At 40.4% G+C, this 23,084-nt stretch overlaps 1 protein-coding gene across 4 annotated transcripts in view; it reads right to left on the minus strand.

The window, feature by feature from the left end:
• The window catches only part of LOC123975168 (membrane-associated guanylate kinase, WW and PDZ domain-containing protein 1-like), a 107,621-nt gene that overhangs the window by 29,509 nt on the left and 55,028 nt on the right, over positions 1-23,084 (minus strand). Inside the window, exons 3-10 of one of the 4 annotated variants that reach the window (XM_046056396.1) lie at positions 6,991-7,110; positions 5,131-5,319; positions 3,733-3,955; positions 3,384-3,431; positions 3,035-3,114; positions 2,378-2,416; positions 348-405; positions 37-128 (exon numbers count right to left, since the gene is read on the minus strand). In XM_046056396.1, the coding sequence (XP_045912352.1) occupies positions 37-128; positions 348-405; positions 2,378-2,416; positions 3,035-3,114; positions 3,384-3,431; positions 3,733-3,955; positions 5,131-5,319; positions 6,991-7,110 (849 nt within the window). Of the gene's footprint in view, positions 1-18; positions 129-347; positions 406-2,377; positions 2,417-3,034; positions 3,115-3,383; positions 3,432-3,732; positions 3,956-5,130; positions 5,320-6,990; positions 7,111-23,084 lie in introns of all 4 variants that reach the window. The other 3 variants (XM_046056395.1, XM_046056397.1, XM_046056398.1) reach the window with 3 other exon arrangements.

The following is a 23,084-nucleotide window of genomic DNA, read 5'->3' on the forward strand; positions in this document are numbered from 1 at the left end:
CCAGGGCAGGAAACGAACCTCGAATATACCGCTCACCTTCTGGAGGCTGCGGCTGTTGCTGCTCCAGGATTTTGCGACGCCGCGCCTCCACGACTGGGTTCTCATACTGGGTCTTCCTGTTTATATGACTGAGTCAGAGGGAGAGGAAACAAGATAATAAGGGTAAAGATTGTTTGGAAAACAGAAGAAATGACAGTTACAGTATATAAAAGCTCATCAAATGTGCTCTTATCAGTGTGAAGGGCAGACTCACTGAAGTAGAGAAAAGGTTTGTAAGAGGGTCTTTAATGTGGACACACTGCCCTGTTTTTCTTTGAGGTTAGGTGTCAACAAGGTCATTAACTTACTCTACATAGTACACCCCATACACTGGGTCTTCTATCCTTTCCCATCCTGGAGGCAGCTCTAAAATACAGAAGGCACACAACATTAAACATAGAAAAACAACACTTTCACCGAGCTGAGTGAGTTAATGTGCTTGGGTTGACTACCAAACATTCAGTGTAGCAAACCTAGTTTTTATACTACATTTACAGTAGATGTATCGCCAAATCATACTACTAATGTCTCCACATTGCTTATTTTCTCTGTTCTGTTATGTGAAGCATGCTTCATCAGCGCTTGCTGTTTTATGACACCGCTTTCTGCTGATTTGAATTCTTCCATAAATGCCAAAACGTAATCCAATGCCAAGACAAACAAAATAAAACTTTTACCTTTGGACAAAAAGGATTTATGACCATTATTTTATTTTGAAAACAACATTTATTTGAAATTGTATTTCTGAAATCCTATCTGTGGTTTCTACCTGCCAAGGACCCACAACACTATTAAGTGTTCCCTTTAACATTTCAGATTTATTACAATTGTAAAAGTAAAATGGTTCAAGCCCACATTGACTCCTTGAACTGGTACAGAGGATTCTAGCAGTGCCAGTAGCACTTATGTTTTAGGAATATTTACAGATCTAGTCAACATGTCAGACATGTTTTAATTTCTCCTGCTGCCTACAACCACTTTTATTATGCTCATTATGACTAAAACAACTGACAAAACCTGTGAAAACAAAGACCTTGCATATTACAATAATATTCCGCAGTACACACACCTAAACACACTTCATGGGAACAGGCGGACAGATGAAGCCTCCTAAACTGACACATTCCCATTAAGATGTTGGCCTCTCAGACGTTACCTCCTTGTGTTACTGTGGGCTTCTTCCAAGTCCAGTAAACACTTTTATAAGAGACTGGATTTCACAATCAATAATCACAGACTTCATCTGAGCAGCCAGCAATAATAAAGGCTTACAGCCAGACGTTCAAGGCCTTGTTTGAGACTGAGCTCTCGTTCCATTACAGGGTTGTTTGTGTAACCTGCAAATTACCAGTCTGTGAAGCAACTTAAGTATACAATGTAAACCTGAGTCCTCAGCAAAACCTCAGCATAATGTGTTTTTGGGCAAAAAAACTCCTGCTATTCACACTACGAACCGGGAGGAGCTGAATGTTTCAAAAACAGGCACAACCTTTCTTTGGACACGGATGTTAGAATTTAAGTCCAGACCTATGATCAACAACATATACATAACAAATTTTTTAAATCCATACACACACACACTCACACACACACACACTAAATCTCACAGAAATACATGCGAGGGATTAATACTCTGAGGCTCAAGACAGGGACACAGACATAACTTATGCTTGTCAGATTTACATAAGATGGTTTTATTTACCATTAATAAACATTAACCATCTCCACTCTGCAGGAATTGGCATCTGCAGGAAATCCATTATGCTTTAAAGTTACTCTGTGGAGTTTTCAGTAAACAAATAGAGATTTGTAAATGTAAACAAATAGAGATTTGTTTACATTTACAGTTCTCAGCAATACACATTGTGTGTTTCCTCAACATCTACACATTGAATCCATTGCTGACTAGTTTCTTTTGTTGTTTTTTTTTTATGAAACTTGCATTGTTTACATAAGCTTGCAATCTTCTCCTCTTTTTCGGTCATATTGCCATTACAGCACATTACCACCACCAATTATCTTTGTGCACCACTGCTCTCTGCAGCTTGCACAAGCACCACGTCACCTCTCTGCTTGTAGCATGCACAAAACACAAACACCATAACTTTGCTAGACGGCTCATTTAAATCCTTACAGCCTTCTTTTATGCTGGCTCAAAAATCTCTCCACTGCAGCCTGCTGGCAGAATTTAGAAGCTTGGATTTTCAAACAATGTGAATAGAAGAAACCATTTTACCACTTTTAGTGCAGCATTTTAGAGATGATCGTTCTAAATAATTATATAACCTAATTTAATATCCCCCAGCATAACTTTTGCTTGAAACAAAAAGTCCTGTACCTAGATCCGTCTCCAGGTCTTCCGTATGTATCCCTTCTTCTCCAAGTTGAAAGCAGGATGAAACAAAGCAGACAAAATGAAGAATAGAAAAAAGGATGGGTAGCAAAAGAGAGGTGGGTCAGGGATAGAGTAATCAAGAGAAAATAAAGAATGAAGTGATGGTCCAGAGAAAGGCAAATAGGGAAACAGAAACCCCTTAGTCTCAATTCACAGGATAAAACAGCATCTTAAAAAACTGAGAAATGTAGTAGAAGTGCAGTGTGCCACTCTACATTTCACCACTTGATGGTGCAATATTGCAATTTGTGTTCTGAATTCTGAAGTAGTCAACTGTCACTTGGAATTTTATCCAACTTTTTTTGTTTATTTGGGTATTATTTGTCACCTCTTTATGTGATAATAGTTGTGAAAGAAAACTAAATCAGCTGTTTAGAGTATGGCAAATGCAGGACACATACCAATATCAGCTGATCTTGCCTCAAACCTCTGATCGGATATCTTCTAAAAATACGCTACTGAGAAATTAAGGTATTAACAACCACTCAGTACACAAGAGGAGCACAATGTGTGAGACCTCACGCACCACCTACTGATTCAAACACTACAAAGACGCGTGACTGTACACTTAACTTATGTAAATCATGTGTACCAGCTTACCATCGTCATCACACTCTTCCAAAGGCCTGGCCTTGTCTCTACACCGAGGATCCAGCCATGATGTGGTCTTTGTGTTGTGGCTGAGAGGAAAAAACAAGAAAACGAAACAATTCAACACAGGCCGTCAAACTGTCATATGAAAGCACAGCAGGGATGCAGGAATGCATCAATAAGAATTAGAAAGTAAACCGCGTCAGCAAGTTTAGAGAGGACAGCAGGCGTCTGCTGCAAAGAGAAATGAGAACAACAGAGCGACAGAGGCAGGATATCAACAATAAATAACCTGACTTTCCCCTCTATTTTTAAACAAGAACATACTGTAATTCAGTGATAGCAGAAATGAACATACAAGCTCTGAAAATACACAGCCATGTCCTGGTGGTGTGCCTTTGCCGTGCTGCAGAGAAGACAGAGAGGTGGAGGTAGTCAGGTGATCAGGATGTGATCTCCTTTAGAGATCGGGACATGCAGGGATTAACAGGAAAGCAGTGGCACCCAGGGGGCTGGGCAGGTTGGCTGGGGAGGCCTAAAAACCAAATCATGGGGGAAGACAAGCCACTGGACGAACAAAAGGGATAATAGTGCAGGTAAAATACAGAAAACACCAACTACTATGAGCTACAGTGAGAAATGCTTATTCAGGCAGTGCAAAGAGTGTGTGCAGGAGATCAAAACCGCTGCAGGTTGTTGATACATACTCTATGAAGTAAAGTTCTCCGCTCTCAGTGTAGGCCATCTCCCAGTTCTCAGGCAGCTGCCCCAGCGGGTCTTCCGGGGAGACCTGCGGTTCTGCGAGGGTCTGCTGCCCACTGTCTGCGGTGAAGGTGGCCGCATTGTTCAGACCACAGGATGGAGCATTGTCACGCGCGGGGTATGGCCGGAGGATGCCGCCGCGGCTCTCGTCCTGGTCGTTAGGGTTACCTGTGCACAACAAAGGAGAGGGGAAGAGACTACGCACTAAGGATCCTGGGTAGCACAACACGGAACGACAACATCCAAAAAAAAAAAAAGAAAGAACAAAAACAGTTTATGTCTCATGCATGCAAGAAAGAAACAGATGAAATAAGCAGGCATGCTCACTCTGGATACCCTTTAGCACATATAATGCAACTTCAACTACACTAAACTCCCACACACCCTTCCCCCTATCTTAAATTTGGCTCCCGCCTACTTCTAGTGTATTGAAAGGGCCCCAGGAATATGCTAATTCTTTCAACAACAGTCTTTCCCAAACTCTTTTTGACCCCCACTCTGTTTTACCTCTCCACCCATAAGCCTCTTTCTCCTAAAGCTAGCTATCCGAACACCCATCCCCACTTGCTCCCCAGTCTTAGCTCAATGTCCTCCACTACTTCCGTGGGCCTTTCAGGGTTGATCAAATGCTAATTCAACACTCTACCAGCCTGGCAAGGGGATACAGAGAGGGCATAGATTCACAGCATCAAGAGAGAAGGAAAAAAAAACACACCATCTCTTGCACTTGAAAAACAGGATAGAGCTCAAAGGAGAGAGGGAAAAATGGAAAAGACTTAAGCATTATTTTGTCACCTATTTTCTCTTCTTACATACATACATGGAAATGATTTACATGGAGATGACTATTCTGCTAATACATGTTGAGAAATATCTGCCATGAAACTATATCACCTGATAACACTTGGTGAACATGTACACATGCTAGGGGGAATTTAATGAAGAAATGCAAGAAACTGAAAAATAACATACAGGTAGGAAAGGATGTGAGAGAAAATCATAAATCTTGTGAATGTAGCCTGTAATCTATTTCTTCCCCCAGTACACCCCTCCTCACAGGCAGATGGCAGTGTTTGGAGGTTTGCAGTGAAGGAATCAGCATCACAAAGACATGATGTAACCACCAGACACCCAGCGCCGTACAACAGAGGAGAGGATCAGAAACACACACATATTCACTCCCTCCTTCTGTATTCCTAATCTTGGGCACACACACGCGTGCACAGACACTCCTGAAACACACATCCACTTGAGAACAGCACAGATGGAGAATGCTACACATGCACAGACAAAGAAAAAGAAACTTCAACAAGAAACTGGAGAGGGTGCAGCTACGCCCTCACCTGTAAAACTGTTGTTCATTTCCGTGGCCTGGTCGTCATCGTCGTCGTCAGCAGGCACTACTCGGGCGTTTTGCATGTCATTGTAGGACTTGGTGCGCTTTGGGGTGGACTGCTGGGAGCCTGCATCATTGAGAATCACTGTCCCGATGATGGGCTGCCTTGGCGGCTTGGGGGTCCCATAATAGTTACCTAGGCAACAAGAAGGACATTAGCATGCTTGAGAGAGAGACACTGGAGGAGAAACCGAGACAGAGAGAGGAAGCCAGGGATAAAAACAGGCTGGGGATAAAAAAAAAAAAACAACACACAAACAGGATGAGGGTCTATGAAACCTCAGAATAATACGCTGAGATGAAAAGACATAAACTGGATGACAATGTGACTACAAGTCGTGAAAATTAGCAGCTGCTGGGAAAGCCAAACAGTTCTATATTGTGTTTGAGGCTGTAGAACTGTATTGTCTGGACGCTGAAAGCACACTGAGCAAAAACAATGGACCAGCAGCAACACCCAGCTTGTTTTTCGGACTGACATTGTTTTTGTCAGTGGTGCAAACAAATAATTTATGGAAAAAAATCAGACATGGCATGAATCATGTGTCCAAATATTCTATGTAAATATGACAGAAATAGGCCATGGTGGCGTAGGGGTCTAATGCATACCACGTAATGGAAACATTAAAGGAGTAGCTCAATAGCTTTTGGAAATGCGCTTATTCACTTCCTTGCTTGTGTTAGATGAGAAAAGGACACCACTTTTAAATCTGTCGGTATAAAGCTGGAGCCTGAAACCATGAAGCATAAAGACTGGAAACAGCTAAAACAGCTCTGACCATAGGTAACAAAATCCACCAAGCAGCCCCTCAAAAGTTCACTAGTACGTGATGTCTCATTTGTTTAATCTGCACAAAACTCTAAGTGTATAGACAACAATTTGTTTTACAGGGTGTGTGTGACTATTTCGTGGCCGGGCGCAGTAGCCTCCTGGATTCTCTGCGGGTTGCCAAACAAAAATATGCTACTTCACTTTGAGAGTTAGAGGAGTACATCAATATAGGCCGCAGCCGATTATCTTAGTTTAAGATTAAGGCTGGAAGCAGGGGGAAACAGCTAGCATGTCTCTGTCCAAAAACAAACAAGATATGATTTGTTAATTAATGAGCTTTAGAGGGGCTGGTAGGCAGAAGTGGTTGCCTACAGACAGAACCAGGCTAGCGCTTACCACCTGTTTCCAGTCTTTTTATGCAAAAAATGATGCTATGCCTTCTTGCTGTAATTCCATAGTGCATTTAATCAAATATTTCTCTATATATTCATATATCCAGAACTATGAATCAATAATCCTGTATTCCTTTGGTTGTCTGTATGGCCGCAGACTCCTGTGGACAGGTATTTGACATTGTCTGCGTGAAAGAGAGAAACGTGCCAACACACAGAAGAACCTGTGCCAAGCAGATTAATGTCGTAACATTCTCTCCCAGCCTCATGTGCTCAATCACACGTGGAACACACAGGCTTGCACACAAACACACAGTGCACAAACACACATCCGCCCACACACGCATGTTTACACGCACAGGTTTGTGTCAGTATGAGACTTAGCGCTGCACAACACTGTCCTAATCAGAGTGAGAGGGGCAGATGTGGAGTGACCTGCTGTCTCCTGGATGCATCTCCCCCCTTCATGCACAGTCTAATCGGAATCAACTGAGTGAACACACTTATAGCCCGCCTGCATGTAGGAAAAAATAAATGTTGATCGCTGCCACGCTCATTGTATCTGTGGAGAATCAGGCCACCTGCGCTATCATGAGCTGCAGGGATTTTCAGTTATGTTGATGATAATGATCATCATCCTCACCTTCATATGTTCCTATTTCCAGAAGTGTGCCACTCTCTTCAAGTTCTAGGAAGTCCTCCACAGACAGGAAGTTGTAATCCACCCCTGGGACCTCTCCGTCTCGAGGGGGGCGGGTCGTACCTAAGGACAGGAAAAACAAACAAAGTTTAGGTGGCTGCCAGTTACCTGCATGCAATAACCTTCAGGCCGCGTGCTTACAGTTGACTGAAGATGAAATCAGTTTTCCCTCATGGCACAAACCACTACCTGACTGAAAGTGTTAAAATGCAGTCAACCCTGACATTCATTCAGCTTTTTGAGATGATGACCGGCCATGGGCAAGGGTTTTCAAAGCAGTAAATGAGAGAGTTCTGAAATCAGGAGGGCGTGATTGTAATTCAGAGCGGCGATTGGAAGCAAAGAATATTAGGCTCTCTCTGCCTCATGGGAAAACTGCTGCCTGCTGTAAGTCAGAAGATAAAATAAAGGTGACCTTAAGCCATAGTCCTGATAACTGTTATCAATCCATCAATTTCTTCATGGTGAGTCTGGAATTGTAAAATGCACCAACATAATAGTATTATAGTCATTTAACTTAAGCTGTTATTGATCGTTAAAGCTGCATTGTCCCCACTTCGACTGCAATGCTGAACAGCTACACTTACTGCATTCTTAGGTGTTGTCAGGTTTAACGGTTGTCACACAAAAGCTTTTCAGTCTGAGGCAATGGAAACCAGGACTGATTCCTTTATGTAAAAAGAAAAGAAAACATGAGACAGTGAAACTCAGGATATTTGACATAATTCTGAAAGAATTGCACATCAGAGGACTGATTAGATTCTCTATTGAATTTGGTTTCAAATTCTGTTAAAAGGTAAACCAACATTAAAATTTTCCTTGCTGGGCCTTACTGCCTCGAACCTGATCCCTTACTGGGGTTAATGATTAGTGGTTTGCGGTGTTTTTACTTTGTAGTGGGAACACTTTGTAGGAGGAAGCTGACACCAGACAATGGAGAGAGGAGCTATTGTGTCTCTGTCTTCATAAAAGGGAGACGAGATGATGGGCCAGATGGTTGATAGAAGTTGTAACCCGTCTGTGACCAGAACAGGAGTATATACATGCCTATAAAGTATATTTATATATAAAGATATACACAGATGTATACACTTCCCTCTCAAGTGAGATAGACTCCACTGTAATACATGCAGAAGAGAATCATTGTGGGTAAGACACAATGCCTACTACTGGGTCTCAGTGATGGTAAACAGATGTACAGTAACTTCCTACAGGAAAAGGAACAACTACCTTAAAACAAGACTCAAGTCCACAGCCAGGATACCAAATTTCATGGCAATCCATCCAATAGTTGTCACTCTTCAACTATTAACATCATCACTGTGTTCTACCGGTGAAAAACCTCATGTTTGACACAAGACTCTTGCTTGTTCAAGTGATTACCAGAACCTCTCCAATATGCAAGCTTACACTCCATCCCTCAGCGTACACCCAGCCCACAAACACCCCGATAATAGGCAAGTCTTTACAATGCACAGCTCAGTCCTATACCTGCACTCACACTTACACTTACAGCCTGTGGATACCCTAAATGGACCTTTGTGAAAACAGCCACAAGATCCAAGAAGAACAAAACTACAGGGGAGGAGGAAAAGAAGGTCAAACGCAACAACATTGTGATTCCATACGTGTCTGGAGTATCAGAGAAACTCAGGAGGATTTTCAACAAACATAACATCCCTGTGTTTTTTAAACCCAACAACAAACTAAGACAGATGCTGGTACACCCCAAAGACCGCACACCCAAACACAAGAAAAGCAATCTAGTGTATGTGGTCCAGTGCAGTGAGGAATGCACAGACCTGTATATTGGGGAGACTAAACAACCACGACACAAACGCATGGCTCAACACAGAAGGGCCAACTCCTCAGGTCAAGACTCTGCAGTCTACTTACATCTGAAGGACAGAGGACACTCGTTTGAGGACCACCAGGTGCACATTATAGACAGAGAAGATGGATGGTTTGAAAGAGGTGTCAAGGAAGCCAACTACACCAGGGTCGAGAAGCCGTCATTGAACAGGGGAGGGGGTCTACGCCACCACTTATCCCCCACTTACAATGCTGTCCTTTCATCACTTCCCAGGAAACTCAACAAACGTAACCTATTGGCCTCAGGTGAAGATACCAACGATGGTCGTTCAGTCTTGGCCTCAGGTAGTCTTAACGACTGTAACGACTGTCGTCACAGCAACAAGGAACACTAACGAACGAGCGGTATCGATGACCCGGGCCAACGACCCCACGGAGGTTAAATAGCTGAGTTTCCCTGCCAGTCAGTCAGAACTGAAGAAGTCCTTTGGATGAGGGACGAAACGTCTTCCAGTATCTTCAACCAAGTCCAGTTGCCCTTGATTTTAACCTTCGTTGGATAACTATGACCTGGATGACTGAGAATCTTCATAGACACTCCAAACGCTATGGTGATTCTTTTCATCACTTTTCTCTCACTGCTACACTGAAAATGATACTCAAGATAAACTGATAAGGAGGAGGCAATTTAGGTGACATAGTGCTCAGAATGTGAGCAACTAAACAAATCACATGAAGATAAAAAAAACACATGATATATCATCTAAGTGACCGCTTACAGCAGCAGCACACAAGCACAGCACTGCTTTGTATTCACCTCAGTGGATCACGATGAGATGAAAGTGAAGTTGTCTGGGTGTTTGAGTCATAGGACTGTGTGGTCCCACGGTGGGAGATGTTTCTGAGGCTCAGTGTGCACTAATGACACTATCTGCTGAGCAGGGAATGGAGCTGTTATTCCAGGCTATTCCCCACAGTGGAGGGCTCTGATAAGATGACTAATTCTGGTATGCCTATAGTACAGAATATTAAAGGCTGAACACTGCCTCATTACAACAGATCTTTCAGCTTCTGTTACGGGTTACGTCACTATATGTTTGGCATAAAACACTGATTTCCCTGAATGTTTCCTAATCTTTTAACCCTTGTGATGACTTGAGTGGTACTGCATTCATTTCACAGAGTTTATGATTCAGACACCAGCTCTGCAGCCATTTGACAATTCCACTTCCTCATGAAACGTGACAATCTGAGCTTCTGGGTTATGTAAGTAAATTAAATATTTTCAGTACAGTAGGACATCACTCTTGTTGCATTGAAGCAATATATCCCCACATTGTTACGCATTTTATGATGTCACAGCCATGGTTGCTAATTCTTTATAATTCAGAGCTGAGATGCTGAGATATCTCTGTTGTTGACTGCAGCAAAGTCAAATAAGAGAAGACAAAGTGGGGATTCCAATTTAAGACAAATGTCACATTTGTCATGTTACAGCAATATAACATATAATATAATACAACATAATATATATATATATATATATATATATATATACACACACATACACAGGCTGTGGGAAAAGGACATGAACAAATAAAAAATAAATACAAAAACATATTCAAAGTGGTAAGTAGGCTTAGACTTTTATACCTTAAAGTACAACAAGTACAAGGCTTTAGTGCTTCAATCAGTCTCTGTAGGATGGTATCGGTATACAAAAGCATCTCTGCATCTCTGCAACTGGGGCAAGTTAGCTATTCAGCACAAGTTACTATGGCTAATTACCCCAGGAAGAAGTACACCACCGTCAAAGGACTGAAAACCTGAAGTTACCTCACTAACTTCAAATCCTGCTTCGCAGTACGGGGCCACTGGTCAACAAGCAAGGTCATTTATTGAATATTTATTGACCATCTGTTATATTGTTATTGAAAAAAAATATTGCAACCATTATTGTTATTGTTTTATTGTCTAGCCCTATGTGATATTAATAATTTTCTGGAAAATAAATGAAGACATTGTTTAGAGCTGCAGCATCTGCAACACTTTTTTTGATTGATTCATTGTTTGTCATTCTTCAAATAAAAATGCTAAATATGATGGTTACAGCTTCTTAAATGTGAGAATTCACTGCTTTTCTTTGTCTTACGTGATAGTAAGTTGAATTATTTTGAGGTTTTAGACTTTAGGTCGAACAAAACAAGACATTTTATGTGATGTGACTTTGTTCCCTATATAGTATATTCTGATGGGCATTTTCACTGTCTGGTGTTTTACAGACTGAACAATGTATCAAGAAAACATTGGACTCATTAATAATGAAAATAATGGTTAGTTGCATACCTAAAATAAGCAGACAGGAAGTCGGTTTTCATTAACCCATCTTACACATCTACGACTTGACCACACTGATGCAAAATTTATTAAAACTTAAACATTCATTAATTGATTAGTGGATTTTAAACTGAATGTCTTTGGGTTATACTGTTGGTTGGTCAAAACAACACATTTGATGATGTCACTTTGGGCTTTAGTAAAATTTGATGAGAATTCTTCAGAATTTTGTTCTATAGACAAAAACGATGAATGACAGTAGACTGATTCACAGTATATTGTGTGATATTATATTTATTGTCATATTGCACACCCTATTACAGAGAAAGTCTTCTAGAACTGAGAGATGATAAACATGCATATAATGATAAAATGTCTTTTTCATCAGCACAGCTCAAGCCCACTTGATGGCATTTATACGTTTTATTGTTGCTAAAGAACCAACGGCGTCTTTTTAGAAATCATTAACTAATATAAGGACTTTTTGTTAAGTTTGGCAGATAACTCCTGTTGAATTACTCGGCAGCTTGTTGTCAGTTGGACTCACAGAGAGAGAGTCTGAATGCTCTCAGTGTACGACAGAAACAGTGAGGTCACTTACTATCAGTATGGATAGTCTATTTTCTCTGGCCAGAGAAACAATGATGGCCCTGACCCCGGCTCTGATGAACTAAGTTCCACTGACAGTCATCAATGGGCTCCATTCTTTCACTGTGAGAAACCAGCCAGTGGACGCATGAATGTAAAAATTAAACAAGCACATTTGGAAACATCTTCAGTTTAGAAATGCCACCAAACCCAGCAGAGAGAAATCTTTGTTCAGGGAAAAATTGGGTGCTTATGCTCCCAGAGAGCATACAAGGCAGTATAAAAATGCACGAGTGTTCCCTTTTATTTTTACTTTGTTGTACTGGTAGGAAAACCAGTAAAAGCAACACCTGTAAAATAAATGAATTCAATACAACAACAACAAAAACAACAACACCACCACAAGCTACTGCTTAAAATAACAACAGAGCTGAAGCAATATCTCTCTGTCACTGCTAAAAAACTAAACACTATGAGCTTCACAAACATAGTATTTATTGCAGGTATATTGTATTGGGTTACATTATTGGTGTCCACTCCCCGTATTTCTTGTTCTGTGTTATTCCAAGTAGATGCACATGCTAGGAAAAACAAAAACTTTAAAAGCTATATAAAGGCAATATCATGCATTTCTAAAAATGTTTAGAATCATTAATCACAACTGACAGATCTTTTGGTAGAAAAAGTGACAGTTCTTTGAACTGTAGTGAAATGAGGATGTCTATATTCTGCGGTCTCCCTTATTTTGCTTTTAGAAAATCATATAAGACAAGCCTGGGCAGACTTCTGTAGGCATCAAATATGCTCTTGAAAAGCCACTTTTGCACATTGCGTTTAAAAAATGTAATGGTGTCAGTGGGCATGATTACTCATTAAAGGAAATGAGACATGTCTGTCGTTCGTTTTAATGATGGCATTTATTTAGCACTAACCTTGGCTTAAATATACTTAACTCAAATGAGGCTCTACATTTTGAGTGGCTCAGGACTTTCATAAAAAACTGCACACTGACCAGTCCTGCCCAGGCTGTGTTTAGCATCATAAGCAATTTATCAGTAGCTGTAGAAATGATGCAAGCTTGCCTATACTGTAGTATAGTGTACATAATTCTACATAGTTCTATTCATTTTAAATTTGTAATAATTCTGTTGTCTATTTTTTTTTTTCCCTAATTGGTTTCTTTTTTGCCTTGTTATGTGAGTGTAACGAAACAAATTTCCCCCTGGGGATCAATAAAGTATTTCTATTTGTGATCTGATTGTGATTGCCTGGGTCTCTTCTCAGTATTTACTGTGGTGTTACAGGGTATTGATTCTGTGTTTTTTCTAACCATTTCAGTGTCTTTGTGATGTAAAAGTTGTGGTCAGAGACAGAAAAGTGGTTCGTGTAGGCCTACATTACTCACATCTACCAGTGTAGTGTGTATCCTGCATAAATAACACAACACAAAATACACAGAGAGGTAGCATTACATAACATCGAAAGGCTCAGACTGTTTTTATGACATTTTGTTGCAGATAGAGAGGCATCATGCACATCTAACAGGGGAAGCTGAAGTCTGCACAGTAGCATCTTTCTCACTAGCCCAAACATGCTAATCCTGCCCAGGCTGAAGCTGCCATAGGAGTACTTGTCTTAAATGTGCCAAATATTAACACCTGAACTGCACTGGGTAAAAGTTTTACAGTATGTACTGTACTCTTCTGTTCACCACTGAAAAAATCCATCATCAGTATTGATAGAAGATAATATGTTTTTTTTATTACATAACAACAATGAAGACTGATTGACCACATTTTGAGAGTCTGTTATACAATTGATACTGCTCTCATGTCTGTAAATATGAAGCTAAAGCCAGCAGCCTATTATTTTGATATATATTTATTGTGATATAGATCACAATAAATGACTTCTTTAAGCATCTATATTCTTTCCATTGCTAATTCATGTGATATGGTAAATGTCAATGAAAGAGAACAGTAAGGTAATCAAATTAATCATAAATCTTTTCAGAACCAGTTTTAACACCAATGAGGCAACTCCAGGTATTGAGTAGGGATTATATAACCAATAACATTCCTTGAGAAATTCATCAATTGCGTTCTAACAAAGAACAAAACACCAGTGGAGTACTTTTACCTATGAGTGTCACTGAGAGTACCAAAGAAAAAGATCACAATAAATGACTTCTTTAAGGATATTTTGGATTTAAAACTAGTAGACAAGTTCAAATATGCAAATCCACATCTCAACACGAAAGTCAACGGAAGACTAGAGACTGTACGAACAAAATAGTCCACACACTGTTAGCTGCTCCCAAAGTCTTGCGTTTCAAAATATTACCCAAAACCCTTCTTCATAAACATTAACAAGACAGCCATGCTATCAGCTCTGTGAGGTTGTACTTAGGCACACAGTCCTTTGTGCTAAATACTAACATGCTGACATTTAGCAGGTATGTTACCATAGACTGTATATAAGAAGTTGATGTAGCCACGGTGACGTCACCCATCTTGCTTTAGAACCAGAAGTGACCATATTTGGACGAGAGGGCGGAGCTGGGGAGGGATCCACATTGTTATGCCTGACAGGTCATCCTGGTTGCAACTTGGCAAACACAATGTAGCCATGTCCTAAAGCATACCCTGCTGTATCGACTATTTTTCTCTAAATGGTACCATAATTTACAAAATAAGACTTAACCACATGGTACCTGGCACCTATTTCCGGGAAAAACGCCTAAAATAACATACCCAAAATAAATCAATAATATCTCGTCAACCATTAGGCCTAGATGCATAATTCTGGTCTCCTTTGAAAGGTCAGAAGCTAAGGAATATAAATACATTGTATATTAACATATTTATTTTACCATTACAGACTACATGGAGGTGCAATACATAAATAATATGATATTTTCATTCTCGCCTGGTAAAAAAAAAGCTATATTTTAATGCAATAAACCATCAAAACCATCATAAGTTAGAATATAATGCACCTGAATTTCTTCTAATACACCTGGAATACAACTAACTGTAAATTTGATGAAAAGAAACAACAGATATACAACAGTTATTACACAATCTTTCAAAAATATACCAGGTGAATGTCCATGTTTTGGCCATATTTACTGTTTAGATGTTCATGAGTTATTTTCAAAACATTATTTCTCTCCATACAACCAAATAACAGAAAACTTCCAAAACATTTAAATATTGATAAAAACAGTCAATATTCCTATGACCAAAAGCACTCCCATGCTTTACAGGCCACAGAATATCCTACAGGGTAGAGATCTGCGCGGGACTGTTTTCTTGATCCCGGTCCTGCCCGCTCCCGCAACATGTGTGTTACTCTACCGCCCATTCCCGCAACATGTGTATCCACTCCCGCCCGCACCCGCAAACATTGTGACATGCAGGGTAAAAAAAACCGGACACAAATGTTTGGGCTATGCTAAACGCCTGTGTGACGGAAACCAGCGAGGCTGTGCAGTGAGTAAACCTCACTCCCAACACCTTAGGAGACGTAGGCTAACTGGCGAGGGTCATCAGTGGCCACGGGGTTTAGCTCCGTTGTCAGTGGGTCCACCTCCCATATCAAAGATCGCTGGTACGAATCAGGCCCGTTAAGTACGTTCACGTGAGCGATCGCATGTGCTCTTTTTTATCTTCTTTTCAACTTCGTTTGTTGACTCCATCTTATCAGCGCTACTGCGGGACCCGCAGTACATTTGTTTTACCGCCCGCAGCACAGTTAAAACCGCCCGCTCCCGTGAGATTTGTGTTGGATCCCAATCCCAATGCAGCTCTCTACTACAGGGCTCTTTCTCTTCGTATTGAAGAGACGAATTGTGATTGATATCCTGCATGTCTGTGTAGCTCCTACTGGTCGCCAGCAGAGGCCGATAAAGACCGCCTCCGCCAAAGCAAACTCTACTCTATCTGACAACAGAAAGGAAACTTGTCAGCTCAGCTGACCTTACCAAGATGGCGGCCCGCCAGACGGTCTCTGTTGACACAAACGACCGCTGTTTTTGGACAGAAAACAGCTAGAACAGCGAAAATCGATTGGGCAGGTCCAGTACCAAGAGGTTAAACTAGCAACTGAGACCATAAACTGAGGTAATAAATCAAGTGACAAGTAGTAGTTTTGTCCCAATGCGGACTTCTTTTTGCACCCAGTGGAGTTGCCACCTGCTGCCCATGGGAAAAAATCCAGGGTAAGGTACTTTTGCATTGGTTTCACTTTTCAGACCCAGAGGCAACGTCCACTTCTTTTATACAGTCTATGTATGTTATGTTAGCCAACTTAGTTGAAAATTTCAGTTTTGACCCAATTATGTCGCCCCATGAAATATCGGACAATCACCAACATTGTTACAATTCTCTCCTTTCATCTTCATTTCTCACTCACAACAAAGTTTAATTTCTCTGTTTATGTCTTCCTGATTTTGAAAATATTCATTGGTTTTAGTGGGCGGACACAGCAGTTGTTTCAAGGTGTGATGTGGTGTCCACCACAACACATTTGATTCCCTACTAAACACACAACATCCAATCAGTATCTATTTCTCTTTCAACAACATCAATCAGCTACTCCAGTCCATGCCCACAGGAAGACGAAGGAGGGAAGTACAGGGCTGTTGTGACAGGGGACATCTGCCAAATGGTAGAACGGAAGGAAAGGGAGAAAGATGGAGAGAGTGGAAGAGGATGAGGGTGGTACAGACAAATAATACATAGCGGGAAAAACAATCACCTAATGGGCACGTGAAATCCCTTGCACAACAAACAGCTCGCAGTTTCTTCCTCATTCTCACCTCTTGCTGTCTGACAAACAACCGCAGAGCAGACAAACACACACAGCACCTCTGGCTTGTTGTGCGGCACACGCTCCGTGCAGCGCATCTCCACTTTCATCTTGTCTGGGCATCGTGTTATTGAGTGAGTAGCATCTCACTCTCTTCCTCACAAGGATGAAGCTGGGTGTGTGCATGCCTGCGGGTGTGTGTGTGTGTGTGTGTGTGTGTGTGAGAGAGTTATTGATCTACGTACTGCTAAAAGGATAAAGGAGTCCAGGCAAGCCTGTCGTCGCTTCTGTCACGTCATCAACATTGCCTCTATGTCTCTATCACGGCACTGGTATACCTAATGTACAATCCAATTCAGACCGGTGCTGTAACAAGGAGCTGATTGACTGATTAGTTGATGGACACAAAATTAATCAACAACAACAACAACATTCACTGACTCCTACTTTTTAAATGTGAGTGTTTTTCCATTTTAGGGCTGCAGCTAGTGATTATTGTATTTGCCGATTAATCTATCAATTATTTTTTCCATTAAGGGGCTATATGTTCTTTTCTAATGAAATTAATCATATTTTTAATGCCTGTTTGTGAATAGGTTGTAACCTCACAAAAAAGATGAACTGCTTTCTCGGTTGCTAGGAACAGCCACCATGCTGTTTCCTATGTGAAGAAATCAGGTGGGATTTTCTGTGAAATCCACTGGTTTACTTAGGCTGCGAGCTCCCAAACCTCTTGCCTACTGATTCTGATATGTACACACAACGAATTACGAAATGGTGTCCACTAATACCAAAAAACAACAAGCTCCCAGCACAACACAGACTCCAACAAAAACGTAAGGATGAAAAAAAAGATAAGGCCAAACGAGAATCAGATTGATGTCGGGTGAAAACACGGTCAACATCAGGAAGGCGTTTGAGTCATGGAGAAATCTTCGCTTTATTTTCATAACCTACCCAGAGTTGGCTTTTGTCCTATTGTACAGGTAAACTAACATTACTGTAAAGCGTGTGAAATATATTGTGATTTTGTGTTTTAGTTGGCTCAAGTTAGATAACATTAGCATGCCAGCTAACGCCAACTAGTTCCTAATGTTTTTTCCGTTGCAAAATACTCCAGTTGTATAGCTTGCCACATTACTTTACCAGCTAACTCTGGTACCGGTGTTGATTTAAGCCTGCAAGAAATGATGTAACAGTACAAAGGATGGGACGCTTTGTTCCTAAAACCAATAGTGATGCAAGGCAGGGGCAGCCAGCTGGATTAGCAGGGATCTGGAGTTGTTTGCTTTGTAACAATAAATTTAGATTTACTGTTATTTTACCAATACTCAGGTACATAGCCTCTTTGCCGTTCTCAACTGCCGTAACTTATGTGGCCCACATAATATACAATAATGCAACACAATGGTGCAGGACAACACCAGAGATGAAGACCCATTCAGTACAATAACATTACTTATTATGGTCGAACTGTTATAGTAAAGTGTGGTAACGATCTCATTTATAATATTCAGTTTAGCTAACTAACTCTTCTCATACAATACGTTTAGCTGTGCTCACATTGCTGAGGCTCTCCGGTGAAAGTTATTAAAAAGCCAGCAGACTATCTAACGTTGACGTATCATGTCAGCTAAATGCAGCAACAAGCATGAATTAGTTCAAATCAAGCTGATAAAAATATTACGGTAACATTGCAGTGGGAATTTCCCTGAGTTTCCAGCATTTTGTGTGATCCTGTCTCCGGTGTGTTGGTCTTTGTTTTGGCTCGCTCATTAGTTCGAACACACGCACAAGTACACGTTTGGGAAGGTAGTGGTTGCAATCTGAAATCTCACCCCTAGAGGGCGCTGAAATCTACACATGATCCCTTTAATCAATTAATTGTTGAGCCTACAAAACATTAGAAACCTTCCTGTCACAGTTTCCCAAAGCCCAAGATGACATTTCAAATAGCTTCTTTTTGTCCGACCAAGAGTCTAAAACCCAAAGAGACTCAATGGATAATGATATAAGCAACAAAGCTTCGCATTTGAGAAGCTGATCAATTAAACGACTAATTGTTGCAGCTCAAATCTGTTACTGTCTGCTGGTGAAACAAAACAAACTATTACCTCCAGTAAAATATAATCGTCATTTTCCACTATTTCTGATACATATAAACAATTAATAGAAGATTAAAGAAATAATCCCGAGAGTAATCAAAAATCAAAAATAATTATCAGTTGCCACACTAGACACAATATTAATATACAGCCTAAAGCTATCCATTGCAGTAACCCTGTTTTCGTGAAGGTAGGAAGTCCAGGAGTTCTTGACTAACGCTGGAACATTTTAAGTCACATTTTATGGTATATGAAGTAGAGGGGCAATCCAAAAAGAGCTATATCATGAGCCAAATCTTAGAGTACACATTAAAGAGTAGTGTTGCACCTCCCACTGTTCTCTGCTCTAGATTTAGCTGCAGTCTGTATGTGGCATACACTTTAAAAGTATACACACACACACACACACACACACACACACACACGGTTGCAGGTACACAGATAGAGGAGAGAAAGAGTGTGTAAACACATATAAGTGTATTCAGTGTGGACTATAAATAGCAGGTTGTGGAAGCCAAGTTTCTGTCCTCACTGGCAATTCATAAAAAGCACAGAAGCAGGGGACATGTGTCCCTGATGTGGCCCGTTTGAGTGCATGCTATGACCCACATCCTGTCTCCTAATACTGGGCCACTCACTCACTGCTAACACGCATCATAAACTGCAGGAGCGTCCGAGCTGGCCTAATTACAGAGCTTGGAGTTGTAGACCTTGGAGAAAATGTTATCTAATGTCTAATGTATTTGAATCATGATGGACACTTTTTTTCATATGAGCTGGTTGTCTTAATCTGCATCATTGTTAAGCTCTGTCATGACAAAAGGTGACTATTCATCCACACATAACTATGTTTTAATACCAAGGTTTTGTACGAGAAAAGATTAACATCTCCCAAAGTGAGCAACTTGAAGGGCAGTATAGCAGCATCATCTCTCCGTGAGGTGCCACAAAAAGCAGCAAAACGTACTGATAAGACTGAGATAATAAATAATAATAATAAATTTTATTTATAATGCACTTTACATTTCAGGGAAATCTCAAAGTGCTACAGCAACAAGGGGTTAAAAACAGTTCCAGAAAATAACAATCGCAATGGCCTTTATCTCTGTGCAACAATTACTGTAATGAAAGAGCTGGTCTTGCTACTGGCTGGCCTTATTCAACTACATGATGGCAACAATGTCCTGGCACTCAAGTCATAACACAAAGACAATGACTGGTTGATTTGTCCATATTCTCTTTTGATGACTTAAAAACACAGCTGCTTTTCAATGAACATTGTATTTTAGATGTGTTTGTCTATGATATAAAACGCTGTTTGTTTGTGGTTATTTCACATTTAAGCAAAACCTTACTTCAACCTGCACTAAAACATGCACAGTAAATGAATTGAAATGGACTTCTAGACAGAATATAGAGGTGTTTCCAAATGTTTTTTAATGCTTCTCCACACTGTAAATGAGACATGAAACATTTAGAGGCCATCTTATTTAGCTTCAGAGAAAGCAGATTCTAAGACCATCTGGCTACTGAATCTTTTACAGTGCACAGGGCTCAACTGTCACTATATTAACCAAAATATTCCTTCATATATTGCTTCACATCATTTGGCATATTCTCATCACAAATACTGAGCTAATATAGATCAACTGAAATGCTACTACACTATTTGCACCACAGTCAATGACAAAAAACACAAATGGGGTTGTACTTTGTTAAAAATGTTTTTACTATTAACTGTAAAAACAAACAAATAAACAAAAAATAATCACATTTTAAGTTGCACTGCAGCCCTTTCTGGTGGGCTGACGTAAGCTGTGTGAGCTTATACTAAGAGGGAAGCTGTTATCTGTGGAGGCTGAATAAATATTTCATTCTGAGTGAATGTTTGTATCATATATAAGTGGCCCAAGCCTGCCCGGGATACCCACATGTAACGTAATGTACTGTACATGAATAGAAGGCTAAAGTATCAAAACAATATGATGTGGTAATAATCGTAATGTTGTGAGCATTCATACGTTTTCAAGTTAAGTGACACTTTCTATTTATGGTGTTGTTTTTAGCCATGCTAACTGAGTGATGCTAGGGGATGGCACTGTCGGTTGGTCGGTCCCTCACTTTGATCCAGACTGAAATAGCTCAACTATTGGATGGTCCTTATGGTCCCCAGCAGGTAAAAGTTTTCACTTATCCAGTGAAATACCTAAATTTGGACTGACACAAAATTTTATACAGACATTTATGGTTCCCTGATGATGTATCCAAATAACGTTGGTGGTTTCACACAAGGGATATTGATTATCAGGTGAAATTTAAGTGTTAACTCTTCTTAATCTCTGTATATCTCTGTATATCTCTCTCTATATATATACACAAACATCACACATACTGTATTATTCTTTCCTTGTAACCAGTTTGAATTTGGCTGTGACTTTTTACAATAAATATATATATAAATATTTCCAATTTGTAATGTGCAAACAAGTGAAGTGCGGGTTGTCAGACTGTGGGTGATATCTATCTCTACGTCTTCCACAGCCCCTCTCTTAATATCCTGTTCTGACCCCTGGTTCAGTTTGTTACCTGGGGCCAAGATAACCTGAATACCTGTCCATCCACACGCGCTCCTGTTTGTCTGTTTGTCATCAGAGACACATACCGCTTATTATTATGTCCACATAAAGACAGTGAAAGAAACACAGACACCATCACCACCCCAATCACACACACACACACACACACACACACACACACACACACACACACACAAAATCCAGGTGAAAAAATCCTCCTGTGCATTAACAAAAGCAGTGGGGCACTGACAGCACTCTGGTGACATCTGATACCCTCAATCGCCTTCCTGCTGTTGATGGTCTGGGGAGCTTCCACTCATTGTCTAACATAGACACACACACACACACACACACAGCTAAACATCTGCTGTTTTTAACCCCTGCTGGTTGTGAGTGTGCACGTGGCAGGGGGGGAGAACACACAAGACCGAGCAACTTCCAACTGACCTGAGAGTGAGATTAGTCTGTTGGTGGGACCGTAAACTGTGCAGGGAAATGGTTGGTTTTATCTAAATGAATTCCAAACAATGCTATAATAGTGTCATACAAAATAGAAAAATATCTTAAATTAAGATGAAAATATAATGTCACATCGAAGTTTAGATTCTTAAATATACAAATGAACAAAAGATCCCATAGCGACAGCATAAAGTGTTTCCAGAATAAACACAGTAGATGTTGATAAGGAAGTGTGTGTGTATTATGAAAACAGAGACAGAGAGATGGCATGAGAAGAAATTACATGCACATCTCAGAGCTGACAGAGCAGGGGAGGGGCAGAGAAAGTCAACAGTCACACAGGGAGTCAGAAGGGAACTCTCTTGGGACTCTAAGCCAATTACCAGAGCAGCATTGATTGAGGCAGCACTTTAAGGCCTCATCTATACAAGTAGTCCCTTAATACACTGGTTAGATGATGGAAACATCTCAACCACAAACTACGGATGGATGGCCATTTGCATCCATTATGGTGTCAGCTGGATAAATCTTTTTAGAGATGCTAATAGAATTAATACAGAATATTACAAAATATTTGGTCTGAACATAGGTTAAACTTATTTTAATTTAAGGATGTGTCACTCCATCTTCATGCATGAAGAAGTCTGCTGCTGCTGAGATGGACAGGTACTGCACTTGTGTTCTCAGTCCTGATCAACTGACCTGGAGACCAAGGTGAGTATTACGTCCTGAGTGCCGGCCGTGGCTGTGTTCAATCAGCACTTCCATCCTCCATTAAAGAGATTGCTGGCACATAATGATTTATGAAGGGGAACGGAGAGAGAATCAATGTAGTGGAGGCCCTCAGATTAATGATTAAGCAAATAGCAGGCCCACTTCAGATCCTATCATGGGCCGAGCTGCTGCTAAGAGCACGCTGTGCAGTAGTAAGTTAAATTAACTACCGTGAGGTTGGGAAAGATTCAGCAAAGAGCTCCAGTGCCACTCCTTCATTCCTACAATGAAACACACACTAAAAACCGTGCACACACAAACTGCCTTCAAAACTAGCTATTAAACACAACAAGTTCTGAGAAAGATTTTCTGTCAAGTATATTGGCAGTGTTACAAAAAAAAGGTCACATTTATGTATAAACCTTTTTGGTGCCACCAGAAATGTGTCCATAGCAAAAAATGTCACGCACCAAAAGTTTTTACTCTGATTTACTTTTACTTTGATCAGACTGTTCCTGGTTTAATTCAAAAGGTTGCTATCTTTACACTGTTTTATTTAGGCCAAGTTATTTTATGACTAGACAAGGAAAAAAACTGCAGATCATCGCATTTGAAGAGCTGGAACTAGGTGATA

Source organism: Micropterus dolomieu, linkage group LG08 (assembly GCF_021292245.1).
Source record: "Micropterus dolomieu isolate WLL.071019.BEF.003 ecotype Adirondacks linkage group LG08, ASM2129224v1, whole genome shotgun sequence".
Taxonomy (NCBI): domain Eukaryota; kingdom Metazoa; phylum Chordata; class Actinopteri; order Centrarchiformes; family Centrarchidae; genus Micropterus; species Micropterus dolomieu.